The sequence below is a fragment of the Cherax quadricarinatus genome, chromosome 63 (genome assembly GCF_038502225.1).
Source record: "Cherax quadricarinatus isolate ZL_2023a chromosome 63, ASM3850222v1, whole genome shotgun sequence".
In the NCBI taxonomy this organism is placed as follows: Eukaryota; Metazoa; Arthropoda; class Malacostraca; order Decapoda; family Parastacidae; genus Cherax; species Cherax quadricarinatus.
This window is the reverse complement of record NC_091354.1, coordinates 15,660,959-15,680,213: the sequence shown is the minus strand read 5'-3', so window position 1 is coordinate 15,680,213 and position 19,255 is coordinate 15,660,959. Positions and strand designations below refer to the sequence as shown.

The window sequence follows — 19,255 nt, the reverse complement described above, 5'->3', positions numbered from 1 at the left end:
GATTTTTCCGCATACCGCTTACTTTTATCGCAAAATTTTTGCCGCGCATACCGATTAAAAACCCGCTCACCGATTTTCGTCCGAGACGCGTCCAATGTGCCCTCACATGTGCCGCCCGTCCCATTGTTTACCAGCCAGCCTCCGCGGTAACATCCAAGCATACACTCGGAATATTTCGTATTATTACAGTGTTTTCGGTGCTGTTTCTGGAAAATAAGTGACCATGGGCCCCAAGAAAGCTTCTAGTGCCAACCCTGTGGTAAAAAGGGTGAGAATTAGTATGGAAATTAAGAAAGATTTTGAAGGGTTTGGGGCTAACCCTGAGAAGCCTATGCCAGTTGTGGAATCCATTGTGCCTACTTCAAAGATTAAGGAAATGTGTGCACAGTGGGTTGAACTGCAAACCTTTATAGATGAAAATCACCCTGACACAGCTGTTGCAAGCCGTGCTGGTGACTATTTCAATGACAATGTTGTGGCCCATTTTAGACAAATCGTAAAGGAACGGGAGGTACAGAGCTCTATGGACAGATTTGTTGTGCGACAGAGGTCCAGTGACTCTCAAGCTGGTCCTAGTGGCATTAAAAGAAGAAGGGAAGTAACCCCGGAAAAGGACTTGCTACCTCAAGTCGTAATGGAAGGGGATTCCCCTTCTAAACAGTAAGAAGATAATGCTCTCCCCTCCTCCCATCCCATCAATCATCACCAGATCTTCAATAAAAGTAAGTGTCATGTAATTGTGCATGCCTTTTTCAGTTTGTGTGTATTAAAATTAACATTTCATGTAGTAAAAAAAAATTTTTTTCATACTTTTGGGCGTCTTGCACGGATTAATTTTATTTCCATTATTTCTTATGGGGAAAATTCATTCGCATAACGATTATTTCGCATAACAATTATCCCTCTTGCACGGATTAAAATCGTTAACCGGGGGTCCACTGTATATGGAATAGGTGGTAAGTTACTAAATGCTGTAAAGAGTTTTTATGAGGATAGTGAGGCTCAGGTTAGGGTGTGTAGAAGAGAGGGAGACTACTTCCCGGTAAAAGTAGGTCTTAAACAAGGATGTGTAAGGTCACCATGGTTGTTTAATATATTTATAGATGAGGTTGTAAAAGAAGTAAATGCTAGGGTGTTCGAGAGAGGGGTGGGATTAAATTATGGGGAATCAAATACAAAATGGGAATTGACACAGTTACTTTTTGCTGATGATACTGTGCTTATGGGAGATTCTAAAGAAAAATTGCAAAGGTTAGTTAATGAGTTTGGGAGTGTGTGTAAAGGTAGAAAGTTGAAAGTGAACATAGAAAAGAGTAAGGTGATGAGGGTATCAAATGATTTAGATAAAGAAAAATTTGATATCAAATTGGGAGGAGGAGTATGGAAGAAGTGAATGTTTTCAAATACTTGGGAGTTGATGTGTCGGAGGATGGATTTATGAAGGATGAGGCTAATCACAGAATTGATGAGGGAAAAAAGGTGAGTGGTGCGTTGAGGTATATGTTTACCTGGAGAGAGTTCCGGGGGTCAACGCCCCCGCGGCCCGGTCTGAGACCAGGCCTCCTTGTGAAGTCAAAAAACGTCTATGGAGGCAAAGAAGGGAATGTATGAAAGTATAGTAGTACCAACACTCTTATATGGGTGTGAAACTTGGGTTGTGAATGCAGCAGCGAAGAGGCAGTTGGAGGCAGTGGAGATGTCCTGTCTAAGGGCAATGTGTGGTGTAAATATTATGCAGAAAATTAGGAGAAGGTGTGGAGTTAATGAAAGTATTAGTCAGAGGGCTGAAGAGGGGTTGTTGAGGTGGTTAGGTCATTTAGAGAGTATGGATCAAAATAGAATGACATGGAGAGCATTTAAATCTGTAGGAGAAGGAAAGTGGGGTAGGGGTCGTCCTCGAAAAGGTTGGAAGGAAGGGGTAAGGGAGGTTTTGTGGGCGAGGGGCTTGGACTTCCAGCAGCCGTGCACGAGCGTGTTCGATAGGAGTGAATGGAGATGAATGGTATTTGGGACCTGACGATCTGTTGGAGTGTGTGCAGGGTAATATTTAGTGAAGGGATTCAGGGAAACCGGTTATTTTTATATAGCCAGACTTGAGTCCTGGAAATGGGAAGTACAATGCCTGCACTCTATAGGAGGGGTTTCGGGATATTAGCAGTTCGGAGGGATATGTTGTGTATCTTTATACGTATATGCTTCTATACTGTTGTGTTCTGAGCACCTCTGCGAAAACAGTGATTATATGAGAGTGAGGTGAAAGTGTTGAATGATGATGAAAGTATTTTCTTTTTGGGGATTTTCTTTCTTTTTGGGTCACCCTGACTCAGTGGGAGATGGCCGACTTGAAGAAGAAGAAGAAGAAGAAGAAGAAGAAGAAGAAGAAGAAGAAGAAGAAGAAGAAGAAGAAGAAGAAGAAGAAGAAGAAGAAGAAGAAGAAGAAGAAGAAGAAGAAGTAGAAGAAGAAGGAGAAGAAGAAGTAGAAGAAGAAGGAGAAGAAGAAGGAGAAGAAGAAGGAGAAGAAGAAGGAGAAGAAGAAGGAGAAGAAGAAGGAGAAGAAGAAGGAGGAAAGAGAAGGAGAGAGAAGAAGGAGAAGAGAAGAAGGAGAAGAAGAAGGGAGAAGAAGAAGGAAGAAGAAGGAGAAAGAGAAGGAGGAGAAGAAGGAGGAGGGGAAGAAGGAGGAGGAAAGAGAAGGAGAGAGAGAAGAAGGAGAAGAAGAAAGAGGAGAAGAAGAAGGAGAGAAGAAGGAGAAGAAAGAGGAGAAGAAGAAGGAGAAGAGAAGGAGGAGAAGAAAGAAAGAGGAGAGAAAGAAGGAGAAGAAAGAAAGGAGAAAGAAGGAGAAGAAGAAAGAAGGAAAGAAAGAAAAAAAGAAAAAAGAAAAGAAAAAGAAAAAAAGGAAAAAAGAGAGAAAAAGAAAAAAAGAAAAAGAGAAAAGAAAAAGAAAAAAGAGAAAAAGAAGAAAAGAGAAAAGAGAAAAAGAGAGAAAAGAGAAAAGAGAAAAAGAGAAAAGAGAAAAAGAGAAAAAGAGAGAAAAGAGAGAAAAGAGAAAAGAGAGAGAAAGAGAGAGGAGAAAAAGAGGGAAGGAAGAGAGGGAAGAAAGAGAGAAGAGGAGGGAGGAAAGGAAGAGGGAAAAGGAAGAGAAAGGAGAGAAAAAGAGAGAAAAAGAGAGAAAAAGAGAGAAAAAGAGAGAAAAAGAGAGAAAAAGAGAGAAAAAGAGAAAGAGAGAAAAAGAGAAAAAGAGAAAGAAAGAAAGAAAGAAAGAAAGAAAAAAAAAAAAAACTACAAACAATAATACAGTATAATAATAACAACAGTAAGGAGAAACTTCAAAAGGCTGCCAGTAGTTGGTGCCACCATCAGCAAAACATTGGTAACCACTACTAGTACACTTTTCACCTGTATAGACTTTAGTAGTCTATTAGTATTAGATTAAGTCTGCCTGAAATGTCTCAGCATGATAGTGGCTTTCATTGCTCCAATCATATTATGATATTTAACCCTTTCAGGGTCCGTCCCGTAGATCTACGGCTTTACGTTCAGGGTCCATTATTATTATAATCAAAAAGAAGCGCTAAGCCACAAGGGCTATACAGCGCTGCAGGGTAGGGAAGGAAGCAAGGGAATTGGATGGCAGAAGGGAGGGGGGATGATCAGCAGGTTACAGAAAACAGCGGGGCAGGGGATAGTACGGGGGTAGAGGGTAGCAAGAGATACAAGTAGAAAGGGCTGAAAGTATCAGAATTTGTGAAGTAAGTCAGTCGTTGTCAAAAAGTCAATGAGAGAGTCCGGATGAAAGGTGGGTCCATCAGCGAGAAGGGAAGGTAAAGAGAGAGCAGCGGGGCGAAGACGACGACAGAGGTAAATTCTGCGTGCTCGTTGATAAAGTGGGCAGTCCAACAGAATGTGGCTGACTGATAATGGAGCTTGGCAATTCTCACAGAGAGGAGCAAGACGCCTCTCCATGAGATATCCATGAGTAAGACGAGTATGGCCAATGCGAAGACGGGAGAGAGTAGTCTCCCAACCTCGACACTGGTGATAAGAAGACGGCCAGTAACCTATACTCGGTTTAATAGACTGAAGTTTGTTGCCGAGCATAGTAGACCAACGTTGTTGCCAACGGGTGTGAAGGTGGGAAGATATTACAGCAAAATAGTCCGTACATGGAATACCTCTATAAGAAACTGGTAGGTCATGTACTGCTGACCGCGCAGCAGTGTCTGCCTGTTCATTGCCCTGTACGTCAACATGACCAGGGACCCAACAAAAAACAATATCTTTATGCTTAGTAAAGATGCGGCGTAGCCAAAGTTGGATACGGAGGACTAAGGGGTGAGGTGTATCAAATTTTTGTAAAGCCTGTAAAGCACTAAGGGAGTCTGAGACAACCACAAATGATGACACAGGCATAGATGCAATACGGATAAGTGCTGTAAGGATGGCATATAATTCAGCAGTAAAAATACTAGCTGAAGATAGTAAATGCCCTTGTACGACGCTGTCTGGAAACACTGCTGCGAATCCTACGCCGTCAGAAGACTTAGAGCCATCTGTGTACACAGCAATGGCATGAGAATGAGAGTGAAAGTGGTCAAGAAAAAGAGAGCGGGAAGCGACCGTAGACAGTTGGGCTTTCGAGCAAGGGAGGGAGAAAGAACAGACTCGAACAGCTGGAACTTCCCAGGGGGGTAGGGAAAAGTGAGATGCTACATGTACATAGAAAGGTGGTAGTTGAAGAGAAGACAAGAGCGAATGAAGGCGAAGAGAGAAGGGACGGAGTAAGCAGGGGCGGCGAACAAATAAAGAATGTCTACTAATATCAGTGACCATTCTATAAATGGAAGGATTGCGGAGATCATGAGAGCGTACATAGTAGCGCAGGCAATGGGCATCACGGCGATCGGATAAGGATGGAACGTTCGCTTCTGCATAGAGGCTTTCGACAGGGGAAGAGCGAAAAGCACCAAGGCATAAACGTAATCCTTGGTGATGAATGGGGTTAAGGCTAGAGAGAGTAGCAGGAGATGCCGCTGAATAGATCTGGTCACCATAATCAAGTTTCGATAAAATAAGGGTGGAATGTAGGTGAAGGAGGGTTCGACGATCAGCTCCCCACGAAAGATGAGCAAGGGTTTTAAGAAGGTTCAGCCGGCTGTGACAAGTTGCCTTCAGAGAGGTAATGTGAGGTTTCCAGGATAACCTACGATCAAAGAGGAGGCCCAGAAACTTGACTGTATCACGTTCAGGGATACGTGAGCCATAGAGGTACAAAGGATGATCAGAGATGACAGAGCGTCTAGTGAAAGTGATTTGGTGGGTTTTAGTGCTGGAAAATTTAAACCCATGTGTGGTGGCCCAATTGGAAACACGGTCGACTGCATGCTGGAGAGAAACTGTAAGGAGGTGACAGTCAGCGCCTGCACAGGCAATAGCGAAGTCATCAACATAGAGTGATGACCAAATATTTGATGGAAGACTAGAGGCCAAATCATTAATAGCAAGGAGAAAAAGTGTTGTGCTCAGAACACATCCCTGGGGGACACCTTCAGCTTGGACAAAGTCCGGGGAGAGCACATTATTAACCCGAACACGGAAATGCCTGTCAGTTAAAAAGTTCTTAAGGAAGGATGGTAGATTGCCTCGAAGGCCTAAGGAGTGGACTTGGGCTAAAATATTATACCTCCAAGTTGTGTCATATGCCTTCTCAAGGTCAAAAAATATGGCAATAACTGAGTGGTTATTCGCAAAGGCATTACGAACATACGTATCCAAGCGCAGTAAGGGGTCTATGGTAGAACGTCCCTTACGAAAGCCATATTGACGAGTGGAGAGACTGTTGTGTGTCTCTAAATACCACACTAAACGTCTATTTACTAGACGTTCCATTACTTTGCAAACTGCACTGGTAAGAGCAATGGGACGATAGTGGGAGGTTTCATGTCCCGTAGTGCCTGGTTTGCGGAAAGGGAGAACAATGGCGGATTTCCACAGCTGTGGAAGAACTCCTTGTGACCAAATAAGATTGTAAAGGCGTAATAGGACTGCAAGGGCTGACTGATGTAAATGTTGTAGCATACGAATATGAATGTCGTCGGGCCCAGCTGCCGATGATCGACAAGCTGAGAGTGTTGCCTCCAGTTCTTGAAGTGTAAAAGGCACATTATACTGTTCTTCTCTGAGAGAAGAAAAGTCCAAGGGTGCTAACTCTCTGGCAGACTTTGAGGAAAGAAATGAGGGGCATAGATGGAGTCCCTGAGAAATACGGACCAGATGATTGCCAATTTCATTGGCAACATCTAGTGGGTTTGCTATATCAACACCGGCAACTCGCAGAACAGGAGCCGGGTCAGGAGAATATTTACCACTCAGTTTTCGTACTTTTTTCCAGACTGCACTCATAGAGGAAGCAGAGGTGATGGTGGAGACATAATCTCGCCAGCAAGTGCGTTTAGCGTCACGGATGACACGGCGAGCGATCGCACGCTTCTGTTTAAAATCAAGGAGTCGCTCTGTGGTTCTATTGTACCGGTACCTGCCCCATGCAGCGCGTTTCAAACGTACTGCACGAGCACAAGCAGGAGACCACCAAGGCACGCATTTCTGAGAATGCCTGCCCGAAGTTTGGGGTATAGAATGAGAAGCTGCGGTGAAAACGGAGGACGAGAAGAGGTGTAAAAGCTCATCGATGGAGGACGAAGAAGGAACCTCTTTAAAAACAGTCAGGTGTGAGTAAAGGTTCCAATTTGCCCGATTAAATTGCCAGCGTGGGGTGCGAAGAGGTGGCGAATATGAAGGGGAAGAAAGAATGATTGGGAAATGATCACTGTCATGTAAGTCCGGGAGAACAGACCAAGTAAAGTCTAATGCGGCGGAGGAAGAGCAAACTGAGAGATCGATGCAAGAGAGAGTATGAGTCCGAGGATCAAAATGGGTGTGAGTACCTGTATTTAAAACATGGAGGGGGTGGGTGGCAAGAAAAGCCTCTAACTGAATTCCACGGGAATCACAGTGAGACCCTCCCCAGAGGAAATGGTGGGCATTAAAATCACCAAGTAACAGAATCGGTGGCGGTAATGACGAAACAAGGAAGGCAAAATCCGGAATAGATAATGCCCGAGAAGGAGAGAGATATAAAGAACAGAGCGTATACCACCTATGTAAGTGGATACGGGCTGCTGTGTAATGCAGCGAAGTATGAATAAATAGTTGATGGTACGGAATATCAGTGCGGAGAAGAAGGGCACTTTCATTAAAGGTCCCATCAGGAAAAGGATCTGAAGAATACAACAAATTATAGCCTGAGATGTGAGAAATAACAGCAGAGTGTAATTTTGGTTCCTGTAAGCAAACACCAACAGGGGCAAACTGGGAGAGTAACATCTGAAGCTCACCCCGATTACCCCTGAGGCCGCGTATATTCCACTGTAAAAAGGCCATGATTGGCAATGATAAAGATACTTGAAATCCGCAGGTAAGGGTTCCTACGGACTAGAAGGGTTAGAAAAGTCCACATGCGGAGGCAGTGGAAAATGTTCAAGCAGCGAAGGAACGGTGCGCTGTGAAGAAAGGAGTTGCGCAGATGGAGCAGAGGAGAGAGAAAGAGCGGAAGGTGGATCAGTGTCCATTGATGGTTTGGTCTCTGCAATATATTCAGAGATTGCTTCAAGTGTTTCGGAATTCAGAGATGTCGTATGGGAGACAATATTGGGAATGGTAGGGGGAGGATGAGTAAAGATTGGAACTGTATTGGACTGTACCAAGGTAGGGGGGGGCGAAAGGGTGGAGGGAACTGGAGAAGCGTGGCAGGGGACAGAAGAGACAGGAACCTGGGAGGTGGCAGAAGAGGAAGAAACTTGGGAGGGAACAGGGGAGGAAGGTACATTACGAGGAGGAGGGTGAACCTCTGCACTTGTAACCGAGCCAGTGAGAGGGGAAGAACTAGGGACAGAGACAGGGAGGGTAAAATGAGGAGGTGGAAGATGGGTAGGAGGTGTTACCGGACCTTTTTTTGACTTTTGAGAAGTAGAGGGACGATTGGGAAGAGGTGTCGTACGAGGTCTCGTCGATACTGAGGCTTGTAAGAGAGAACTCGAAGAAGCGAGATTAGACTGAGGCGTTGAAGTAGGGACGTCTGAGCCGAGGACAGCAAAAGGATTAGATACAGGAGTGATTATGGGAGAGGTAACCACAGAGGTGGGTGTAGAAGATGGGATACCAGAAGTGGGGGGACGTTTTGAAACACGGGAATAAGAAACACGTGGGAGTCTCCCTTGGAGGCGGAGATGAGAAACTGCCATGGCATAAGGGAGACCTTCTGTCTCTTTGAGGTAACGGATTTCCCGCTCGTTTAAATAGACCTGACAACGGCGAGAGTACGAAGGGTGAGCCTCATGACAGTTAAGGCAAGAGGGAGATCGATTGCAAGACGTATTAGAATGGTCATCGGCACCACAGACTGGGCATTCGGCGATAGATCTGCAATATTTCGCTGGATGGCCAAATCGCCAGCAATTTCTACACTGTTGTGGTGTAGGGATCACCTTTCGAACTTGTAACCGATGTCCTGCTATATAAACGGAGGATGGGAGTTCTCGGCTGTCAAAAGTTAAACGAGCCACATTGCTAGGGTATCGTCTCCGCCCACGGGCAGGAAGAACGTAAGTGTCTACCTTGAGGATTGGGAGATCTTGGAGTTCCAGCTGTTCGAGAATGTCGGTGCCACATGTCTGGAAATTTTGTTGAACTATGGTATGGGGCAGAATAACGGTACCACTACAAGAATTGAGGGAATGATGTTTTTCAAGGGTGACAGGAACAGTATCTATATGGGAAAGACGAGAGAGCTCACGAGCCTGGGTAGCATTCTGTACGGTAATGATGCGCGTACCGCTCTTAAGAGCATGAAAAGAAATATCTTTACCAACATGGCGTAGGAGTGCCTTGCCAATACTATGGTCAGAAAGATAGGCAGTAGAGGAAGTTGGTCGTAAAGTGAAGAATTTAGTCCACTGTTCAGTCTGAAACTGAGCGTGGAAAGGTAGTGAAGGACGTGTCAATCGTTTCTGAGAAGAACGAGAAGGTGAAGGTGGAGAAGTATCATCAGCAGGTAATTGTCGTTGACGTTTAGGCGTGGGACCAGAGTTGGTCCGACGTGGAACGGGTCGGCGATTTGAAAATTGCCGCACCGTAGAGGGAGAGGCCGGAAGCATAGTCAGAGGAGAGCGAAGGTCTGATAAATCGAAGGAGTCAGTCGAGGCCTCAGTACCTGAAGCGGGTGAGGAAACAGCACCGGCAATAGGTACAGAGGCATGAGGAATGTCTGAAGAGTGGTCCAAAGACGAGGCGGGGTCAGAACGGGGTGCGGTATCAAGAAGGGGCCCGGGGGTACTAGGTTCATGGACTAGGGCTGCCATGGTTAGGTTACTTCTTTCTTTTTGTTTTTAAGAAAAAAAAAGAAAGAAGAAAAGAAAATAAAAACAAAAAAAAGAAAAAAAAAGGGGGGACCGGGGAGGGATAGTTCCTAGGAGGAATGAAAGGGCCAGAAATCTCCCTCCGCGCCCAAGAGGACTCGACACCGCTAGTAGCGCAGATGCAGCATGGAACCCGTGCCATACCCTACCCTTCATGCCAGTAAACCAGCAATCTGGGATAGCAACCTCACATCTGCCGAGCTACCTCGGTGGACAAAAGAGAGGGCGGCCGGATATCCGCCACAAAGCATACCTCCTTCAGCCACCACCCCCGGAATCCGAAAGGTGGCTTCCAGAGATACACCCGTCGCCCAAAAGACACCCAAAGCTACTCCGGGATACCGGAGAGGGATCGGGACATCCCAAGGCAATCCAGATTCCACGGCAAACTACGCCACCGCCAAGAAACCTCAACGGAATGGGATGGACCCCGGTGTCCTTTCCCCTACCTAGGAACTAGCGCGCCTGTGGGAGAAATCACGAAGGCTAAAAAGAGGAAGGGCAAAAGGGAGGGGTGAGGAGGAGGAGGAGGAATGGAAAAAGGGGAGGATGGGGAGGATGGGATAGGGGAGGGGAGAATGGGGGGTAATTAGGTTCGGTCTGAGGAAGAAGACCGACAGGGCTAATTCCTCAGACCAAGAGCCTCTTCACCACGCCAAGGAGCCCCCCTTGAAGAGGGTTCAGGGTCCAAACCGTAGATCTACGTCATGAGCTCAGCTCACTCTGATAAACTGTGAGTGGTACACTTGGGCCTAGATATGAGAGAATACATCTATGTGGTATGTGTGCACCACATAAAACAAATCCTGCAGCACACTGTGTATAATGAGAGAAAAAAAACTGAAACCAAGATTTTCGATTAAAACAGCAACTTTGCAGTATTTTTTTGTATGTTTTTTAAAGTTGTATTTGCAATTTCTTGGTCTCATTTGATAGAATGGAAGACATATTACAGAAATAGAAATGATTTTGATTGGTTTTAGCACTGGAAATGGCTTGAAACTGAGCTCAAATTAGCGGAAATGTTAATTAATTTCCGATGTTCAAGAGTAAACAAACGACCTCACACGTCTAATACACGCCAGCTGGTGGGTCTAATATACATTCACAAATGTGGTGATGATATTTATACAATTGTTACAATACTGCATAACAGTAAATCTTCTATTTTTTGGTGTGAATAAAAATTCATTATGTGAATAAAAAATCAAAATGGGATTTATTTGTAAAGCCTCAAAACGTAACTAATGAACAGAGGAAATGTTAGTTTATTGCCAGGAATGCCTACATTGTTTATTCTGGATGCTATTTTGAAATTGGAATATTTTGAACTTTGTGTTAAATTGGCCAAATTATCAATTTCCAATCACTTTATTTTGTAGTTGAAACAGTTGACTTGGCGATTTCTTGAGATCAATCGATAGAATAGAAGTAATACTAGTGAAATAGCTAAGAATTTGGTCAACTGGAATGATGTAATTGGCCTAAAATGGGAGTCAAAGTCGGCAAAATCGCCGATTCGTAAATATCGCTGACACATCAAAATTCGCGAGAGCATAATTTCGTCAATTTTCCATCAAATTTCGTACTTTTTGTTTTATTGCCTTCACAAAAGGATTCTCTACCATTTCATAAGAAAAAATAACAAATTTTTTTTTTGGAAAATTCTTGGACACTGGGGCACCACTTCAGATTTTGGCCTTGGACCCCGAAGGGGTTAAACACATATCGTAACCTTTGCAAAGAAATAAGTACAGTGGACCCCCGGTTTACGATCAGCTCCCAATGTGACAATTATATAAGTGTATTTATGTCAGTGCGTTTGTATGTGTACGTTTGGGGGTCTGAAATGGACTAATCTAATTCATAATATTCCTTATGGGAACAAATTCGGTCAGTACTGGCACCTGAACATACTTCTGGAATGAAATAATATCATAAACCGGGGGTCCACTGTATTTTATTTATTAACTTGTTCAACCCTATGACTGTTTTGGTCGTATATGTACGTCTTAGGAGGTGCCATGTTTGATGTATATATACTCATAAATTCTAACGGCTTCAAATCAAGCAGGAGAAAGCTGGTAGACCCACATGTGAGAGAATCCTGGAGCACACAGTGCATAATGAGAAAAAAAAAACTGACCGTTTTTTTAATTAAAATGCTCACTTTGTGGTCTATTTTCGTATAGAATTTATGGTTGTACAGTGGAACCCCGCTTAACGATCACCTCCAAATGCGACCAATTATGTAAGTGTATTTATGTAAGTGCGTTTGTACGTGTATGTTTGGGGGTCTGAAATGGACTAACCTACTTCACAATATTCCTTATGGGAAAAAATTCGGTCAGTACTGGCACCTGAACATACTACTGGAATGAAAAAAGTTCGTTACCGGGGGTCCACTGTATTCTCATTTTCTTGGTCTCATTTGATAGAATGGAAAACATATTATAGAAATAGAGGTGATTTTGATTGGTTTTACTATAAAAAGAACCTGGAAATGGAGCTCAAAGTAGGGGAAATGTTTGATTTTTGCCAATGTTCAAAAGTAAACAAATAATGTCATTGTCCAATAAATGTCCAACTAGCCATTCTAATATGCAGTCATGAATGGGTTGAGATTTTCTGTACAATTATTACAGCATTGCAGTAGTATGGATAACAGTAAATCTTCTATTTTTTGTTTGAATAAAAATTCAAAATAGAAAGCAAGAGTAATATCAGAGGGGCCTCGAGAGATGACTGATGAACAAAGAAAAATGTTATTTTAGAGCCAGGAATGTCTGCATTGTTCATTCTGGACCTTATTTTGAAATTGTCATATTCTTTAATTTTCATAAAACTGACCAAATTGTAAATTTCTGACCACTTTATTGGGTAGTTGAATCGGTAAATGGGCAGTTTCTTGTACTTAATCGATAGAAAAAATGGAGTTCTAAAGAAATAGCTATGAGTTTGGTCGACTGGAACAATGGAATTAGCCAAAAATAGGGTCAAAGTGGGCGAAATCGCCAATTTGCAAATATCGCCGAGGTCGCTAACTTCGCGAGAGCGTAATTCCATCAGTTTTCCATCAAATTTCGTTTTTTTTTTTGGTATCATTACAATCGGGAAAAGATTCTCTATCATTTCATAAGAAATTTTTTTTTTTTTAACCCTTTGACTGTCGTGGCCGTATATATACGTCTTACGAGGTACCGTGTTTGACGTATACTCAAATTCTAGCGGCTTCAAATCAAGCAGGAGAAAGCTGGTAGGCCCACATGTGATAGAATGGGTCTGTGTGGTCAGTGTGCACCATATAAAAAAAATCCTGGAGCACGCAGTGCATAATGAGAAAAACTCCGACCGTTTTTTTTTAATAAAATTCCCACTTTGTGGTCTATTTTCGTATAGTATTTATGGTTGTATTCTCATTTTCTTGGTCTCATTTGATAGAATGGAAAACATATTATAGAAATAGAGGTGATTTTGATTGATTTTACTATAAGAGGAACCTGGAAATGGAGCTCAAAGTAGGGGAAATGTTTGATTTTTGCCAATGTTCAAAAGTAAACAAATGATGTCATTGTCCAATAAATGTCCAACTAGCCATTCTAATATGCAGTCATAAATGGGTTGATGTTATTTATACAATTATTACAGTATTGCAGTAGTCTGCATAATAGTAAGTCTTCTATTTTTTGTTTGAATAAAAATTCAAAATAGAAAGCAAGAGTAATATCAGAGGGGCCTCGAGAGATGACTGATGAACAAAGAAAATGTTATTTTAGAGCCAGGTATGTCTGCATTGTTGAAATAGCTATGAGTTTGGTCGACTAGAACAATGGAATTAGCCGAAAATTGGGCTCAAAGTGGGCGAAATCGCCGATTTGTAAATATTGCCGAGGTCACTAACTTTGGGAGAGCATAACTCCATGAGTTTTCCATCAAATTTCGTTTTTTTTTGGTGTCATTACAATCGGGAAAAGATTCTCTATCATTTCATTAAATTTTTTTTTTTTTTTTTTAAAATTTGCGACACCAGGAGACACCTCAGGATTAGGGGTTGCGACAGTCAAGGGGTTAAGGAACCTCCCTCGAGGGGAAAGTTCACATCCTGAAATTTCCTTCGTATCCAAAAGCGAAAAATCGACTGAATGACGGTTTGTATCCTGAAAAATTCGCTTGGTGGGGCATTCGTAAGCCGAGGTTCTACTGCATTTCGTTCTGACTCATTGCATATGAAAAATATGCTATCCACTGTGACGTTATTCATTTGATGTCCAGGCAGTGGTATTTAATAACATACATGTTATTAAACCATGACGTGTATGTATATACAGTAGACCGTCATTTAGCACGAGTTTATCTGGCAGGATTTGAGTATAGCACGACTGAAGAATTACGACACAATTTTATTTAACATGTTGTAAAATCAATTTAACACGATTCGCGAGGGGAAAAAATTTCGAGCCTGCGGTCGCCCACGGTGGGTTATGCCATGGAATTAATGGGGGAGGCCTACCGCCATCCCCCCCCGCCACCCACACCATGCTCCCAGCTTCCAGTTTGGTTCATATGCATGTAGGACGAAGATACTTGGGAACCTCGCTGTGTTTATTTACATTCATCGTACTACATATTCTTATTGCCATTTGTTAAATCTGCCAAGCAATCATGCCACACAGTAAGCATACAAGTGTTGCTGAAAGTGACAAGAAAAGGTTTAAGCGTTCAAGTCTAAGAACCGCAAAGAAAATTGAGATATTGGATAAGCTTAAGAGTGGATCACATGTGGTGGACATAGTGAGGGCTTATGGCCTTAATGAAGTGTCAGTTCGTACAATTAAAAAGAACGAGGTGAATATACGAGCTTGTGTAATGAATAACCCAAAATGTCATCTCATGAAAAGAATGACATGTAGGTCCCAACAGGTAAATAAAACAGAAAACTTGTTGCTTGAGTGGACTGAACAAAAGACAAAGAAAGGTGCACCACTTCATTTCCTCTTAATTAGGGAAAAGGCCTTACAGTTGTTTAAAGCAGTGTGTGATAAGGAAGGCCTGAAAAAGTGTGTGTTTAGCACAGGCTGGTTCCACACCTTTAAGTTGCATAAGTTACATAATATTAAGCTTTCTAGTGCAAGTGCTTCAGCTGATCATACAGCAGCAAGTCATTTCCCTGCTGAATTGCAGGAAATTATTTCTGAGGGTGGCTATGACCCACATTGTGTTTAATGCTGATGAGACAAGCGTTTTTTGGGAAAAAATGCCAACACGAACTTATATCAGTTAGCAAGAGAAGAGTGTACCTGGCTTCAAGACAGCAAAGGATCACTTCACCTTGCTCCTTTGCGATAATGCATCAGGTGATTTCAAGTGTAAGCCCAAGGTTATCTACTGCTCCACGAATCCTCATGCTTTGAAAGGTGTAGATAAAAATACCTTACCAGTAATTTGGAGGTCAAACCAGTCAGCATGGATGACAGAGGAAATATTTATTTATTGGTTTAAGCATCACTTTATTCCTGAAGTCAAGTTTTACCAGCACAGCAAGAACCTTGCATTTAAGGCTCTCTTCATTCCTGATAATTCCCCTACTCATCCACAAGCTTTGCTGGATGTGATCCCACATGTAAAAGTTGTATTTTTACCTTCAAATACAACATCTCTAATACAACCACTGGATCGGGGAGTTATCAAGTCATTCAAATGTAACTACACAAAAACTGTTATGAAAAAACTAGTTGCATCAATGGACTCTGATTCCAACTTGGCAGTACCAAGCTTCTGGAATAAATTTAACATTGCAGATGCTATCAGCTATGCTAAAAGTGCATGGAATGAAGTGCCCCAATCAACATTAATGCAGGCTGAGGAAAGTTGTGAAATTCTGTGGTTAATTATTTCACTGGTTTTCCCTTGCTTGAGAGACAGGTTCAGGAAATTGTTCAGCTGGCAAAGAGATTACCAGGTGATGGTTTTGAGGATATGAATGAAGAAGATGTGAATGAGCTCTTAGAAGATGATGATGAGGACAGGCGTCCAGAGGAAATGTTGGCAGAGCTCGATGCACAGATACAAGGGAGGGAGATAATATAAGATGAAGAAGAACCTGAAGAAAAACATTGCAGCAGTTACGTGAGCAGTTCCATGCTGCTGCTAAACTAGCAGACTTTTTCACTGATGAGGACCCTGACAAATCTAGAAGCAGTGCTTTGAAATGGGGTCTAGACCAGCTGATGATGCCTTACCATCAGCTGTATAATGTATTGCAGGGTAAAAGAGCCAAGAGATCCATTACAGAATTTATGCACACTCCAATACAACCATCGACTTCAGTACCAGAACCTCTACCATCCACTTCTGTCGACAACCAACAACCATCCACCCCAGCCCAGTAGGGCCACACCATCCATATCCACTTTCTCCACAATCATCCACACACACCATTACCCACAATTTAAGGTAAGAAATCCTATTATTTCTATTGCATTTGTAGTCTTAAGCAGTAATATATCACGACAATGAACTACAATTACATATTCACTTTTATAAATGACAGTCTACTGTAGTACAATATTTTATGATATTTTCACGTATTTTATGATTGTTCATGGTTCAATGGGTTAAGGAAGCAGTATTGTATTATATTTTCCTACAACATATTGGGGCACCAAACATTCGCCATTTTTCAACATTCGCGAGGTTCTTGATCCCCTAACCCTCGCGAATGTTGAGGGGGACTTGTATAGGGTATACTATACCCACATTGGAAACAGGTAATGCATAGCTTAGCAAAGTAACCCTTGACAAGGGTAAGGCTATATCCATGCAGTCCCCCCATCCAGGTGTTGGCCATACCAAATGGTATGTTACTTGACTCACCAAATAATATGAACATCACACCAGTACCATACCAAGTGAAAAACTTACACTGTATTGTAATTATATTGTACTTGAGATACCTTACATTCAAAGAGAACTACAGAATTTATCAACCACACAAATCTACTATAAAGGTAGTAGGTTGGTAGACAGCAACCGCCCAGGGAGGTACTACCGTCCTGCCAAGTGAATGTAAAATGAAAGCCTGTAATTGTTTTACATGATGGTAGGATTGCTGGTGTCCTTTTTTCTGTCTCATAAACATGCAAGATTTCAGGTACATCTTGCTACTTCTACTTACACTTAGGTCACACTACACATACATGTACAAGCATATATATACACACCCCTCTGGGTTTTCTTCTATTTTCTTTCTAGTTCTTGTTTATTTCCCCTTATCTCCATGGGGAAGTGGAACAGAATTCTTCCTCTGTAAGCCATGTGTGTTGTAAGAGGCAACTAAAATGCTGGGAGCAAGGGGCTAGTAACCCCTTCTCCTGTATAAATTACTAAATTTAAAAAGAGAAACTTTCGTTTTTCTTTTTGGGCCACCCGGTGGCGGTGGCAATGACGATGACGATGACGATGACGATGATGATGATGATGATGATGAAGAAAAATCTACTGATGGTTAGGGACTTAGGAATATCAAACGTACTCCAAGAAGCCAATTTCGCCACTGAGCAACAGAAACCCCAACTCTACGATGATCATCCACAGTGACTGTAGAGAGTGGGTGATTTGGAGCCATACGAAGAATCAGCTCCATACTGGCTTCATCTATGGTATATGTGGCCACCACTTCTCTTGCTCCTGGCCGGGCTTTCACCTGTATGGATACATGAAAGAAAAGAACAAATTTTTAAAAAAGAACTAACAACTCTTGGAGGGCAAGGAAGAGGAGGGAGGAAGAGGGATGAGGAGGGAAAGAAGGAAAAAAGGAAGAAGCAGGAGAAGACAAACAAAAAGGAGGAAAAAGAAGGAAATTGTAGGATTTACAAAATGCTTTGACCTTTATGATTATTCAGTACTTTTGCAATAAATGTAATACAACAGTACACACTAGCAATTCCAAGTCAAAATTAAAATAACAATGAAAACTAATAAGTCTAACAAGCACACAAGATATAATAAATATCACATTTAAGTTAATGTGCAGGAGGAAGAGGGGGGGGGGGAGAAAGGAGCAATATGATGAGGAAGATGAGGGAGAGGAACAAAGAGCAGTAGCAGCAGTTACAGCAACAGCAACTGAAACAGCAGCAGCAGTAATAGCAACAGCAATATCATCCAGAGCAGCAACAGCAGTAGCATCTAGAGCAACAACAGCTGTAGCAGCAACAGCAGTGGTAGTTAGAGTAACAGGAACAGCAGCCACAGTGCAACTGTGTGTTGCTGTGGCAGCTTCTATGGCCTCTTTCCTATGGAAGAGGCAGTGCAGATACAGTAGGTGATCTGGTATAGTTAACTTATCCATTATTTTGTAATTTAAAAGAACACCGAGGCATTTGTGGACACAAAGAACATTATCCGTGGAGGCAAAATGGAGAATGTATCAGAGCAATCACAGCATAGTGGTACCAACACTTATATAGTGTGAAGTTATGGGTTTTAATCACTGCAGCGAGGAAGCGGCTGCAGGCAGGCAGAGAAGATGCCATGTCTGAGGGCAAGGTGTGGTGTGAATATTATGCAGAGAATTCATAATTTGGAGATTAAAAGGTGTGGGTTACTAAAAGTATTATCTAGAGAGTTGAGGAGGGGTTACTGAGGTGGTTTGGACATACAGAGAAGATGGAACAAAATATGATAGCTGGGAGGGTGCATAAATCTGTAATGGATGAAAGGGTAGGGGTCATCCTAGGAAAAGTTGGAGGGAGGGAGTCAAGAAAGTTTTGCATGCATGGGGCTTGGATGTCCAACAGGCATGTGTGACCATGTTAGATAGGCGTGAATGAAGGCAAGTGCTATTGGAGTGTGAGGAAGGTGACATTTATAAAGGGATTCAGAGAAACTGGTTAGCCAAAGCTGGAAGTACTCAGCCTGCACTCTGAAGGAGGGGTGAGGATACTGCAGTTTGGAGGGGCATCTGAGCTGTAATGTCAGCATGCCTCTGGTAAGATACTGATGGAGTGAGTGATGATAAAAGTGTTTCTTCTTTTTTGGGGGTCACTCTACCTTGGTGGGAGATGCCTGGTATTAAAAAAATAAAATTCTACCTTTGCATCAAAGTATACTTGACAAAAAAGTTACAATATGAACATGAATACAAAGTTCTTACCGTCATATTATCAAACTTTGTAGAAGAGTTGTTTATTGCTGACATTTCTTGATTAATTAGAAGTGGAGAAACATAGGTGGTGGTAAAGCCATCAACTACTGGTTGAAAGTGTCGATCCAGGCTGATAAACCACTGTCTGACTGCAGCAGGGATGCGACTAACACATTCATAATATACCTTACATGCTTGATGAGCCAGCAACTGAGATGTAGTATTTGCTGTAGGAAAAAAAATACAGGTGCTCAGAATACAACACTTTAGAAGCATATACGTATAAAGATACACAACACATCCCTCTAAACTGCCAATATCCTGAACCCCTCCTTTAGAGTGCAGGCATTGTACTTCCCATTTCCAGGACTCAAGTCCGGCTACATAAAAATAACCGGTTTCCCTGAATCCTTTCACTAAATATTACCCTGCTCACACTCCAACAGCTCGTCAGGTCCCAAATACCATTCGTCTCCATTTACTCCTATCTATCACGCTCACACATTGAAGTAGTCTTCCTCTCTTATACACACCCTAACCTGAGCCTCACTATCCTCATAAAAGCTCTTTACAGCATTCCTTTTCTAAATAAATAAATGCAATAAAAACTTCTCTACCTTTATCTAAATACTGTTCACATATA

At 42.3% G+C, this 19,255-nt stretch overlaps 1 protein-coding gene across 2 annotated transcripts in view; it reads right to left on the bottom strand.

The window, feature by feature from the left end:
* Ltn1 (E3 ubiquitin-protein ligase listerin) overlaps positions 1 to 19,255 on the bottom strand; it is a gene marked incomplete at its 5' end in the record, with an annotated part of 147,904 nt that overhangs the window by 25,627 nt on the left and 103,022 nt on the right. The window contains 2 exon segments of one of the 2 annotated variants that reach the window (XM_070098650.1): positions 16,999 to 17,169; positions 18,622 to 18,839. In XM_070098650.1, coding sequence (XP_069954751.1) covers positions 16,999 to 17,169; positions 18,622 to 18,839 — 389 coding nt within the window. 2 annotated transcript variants of the gene reach the window in all.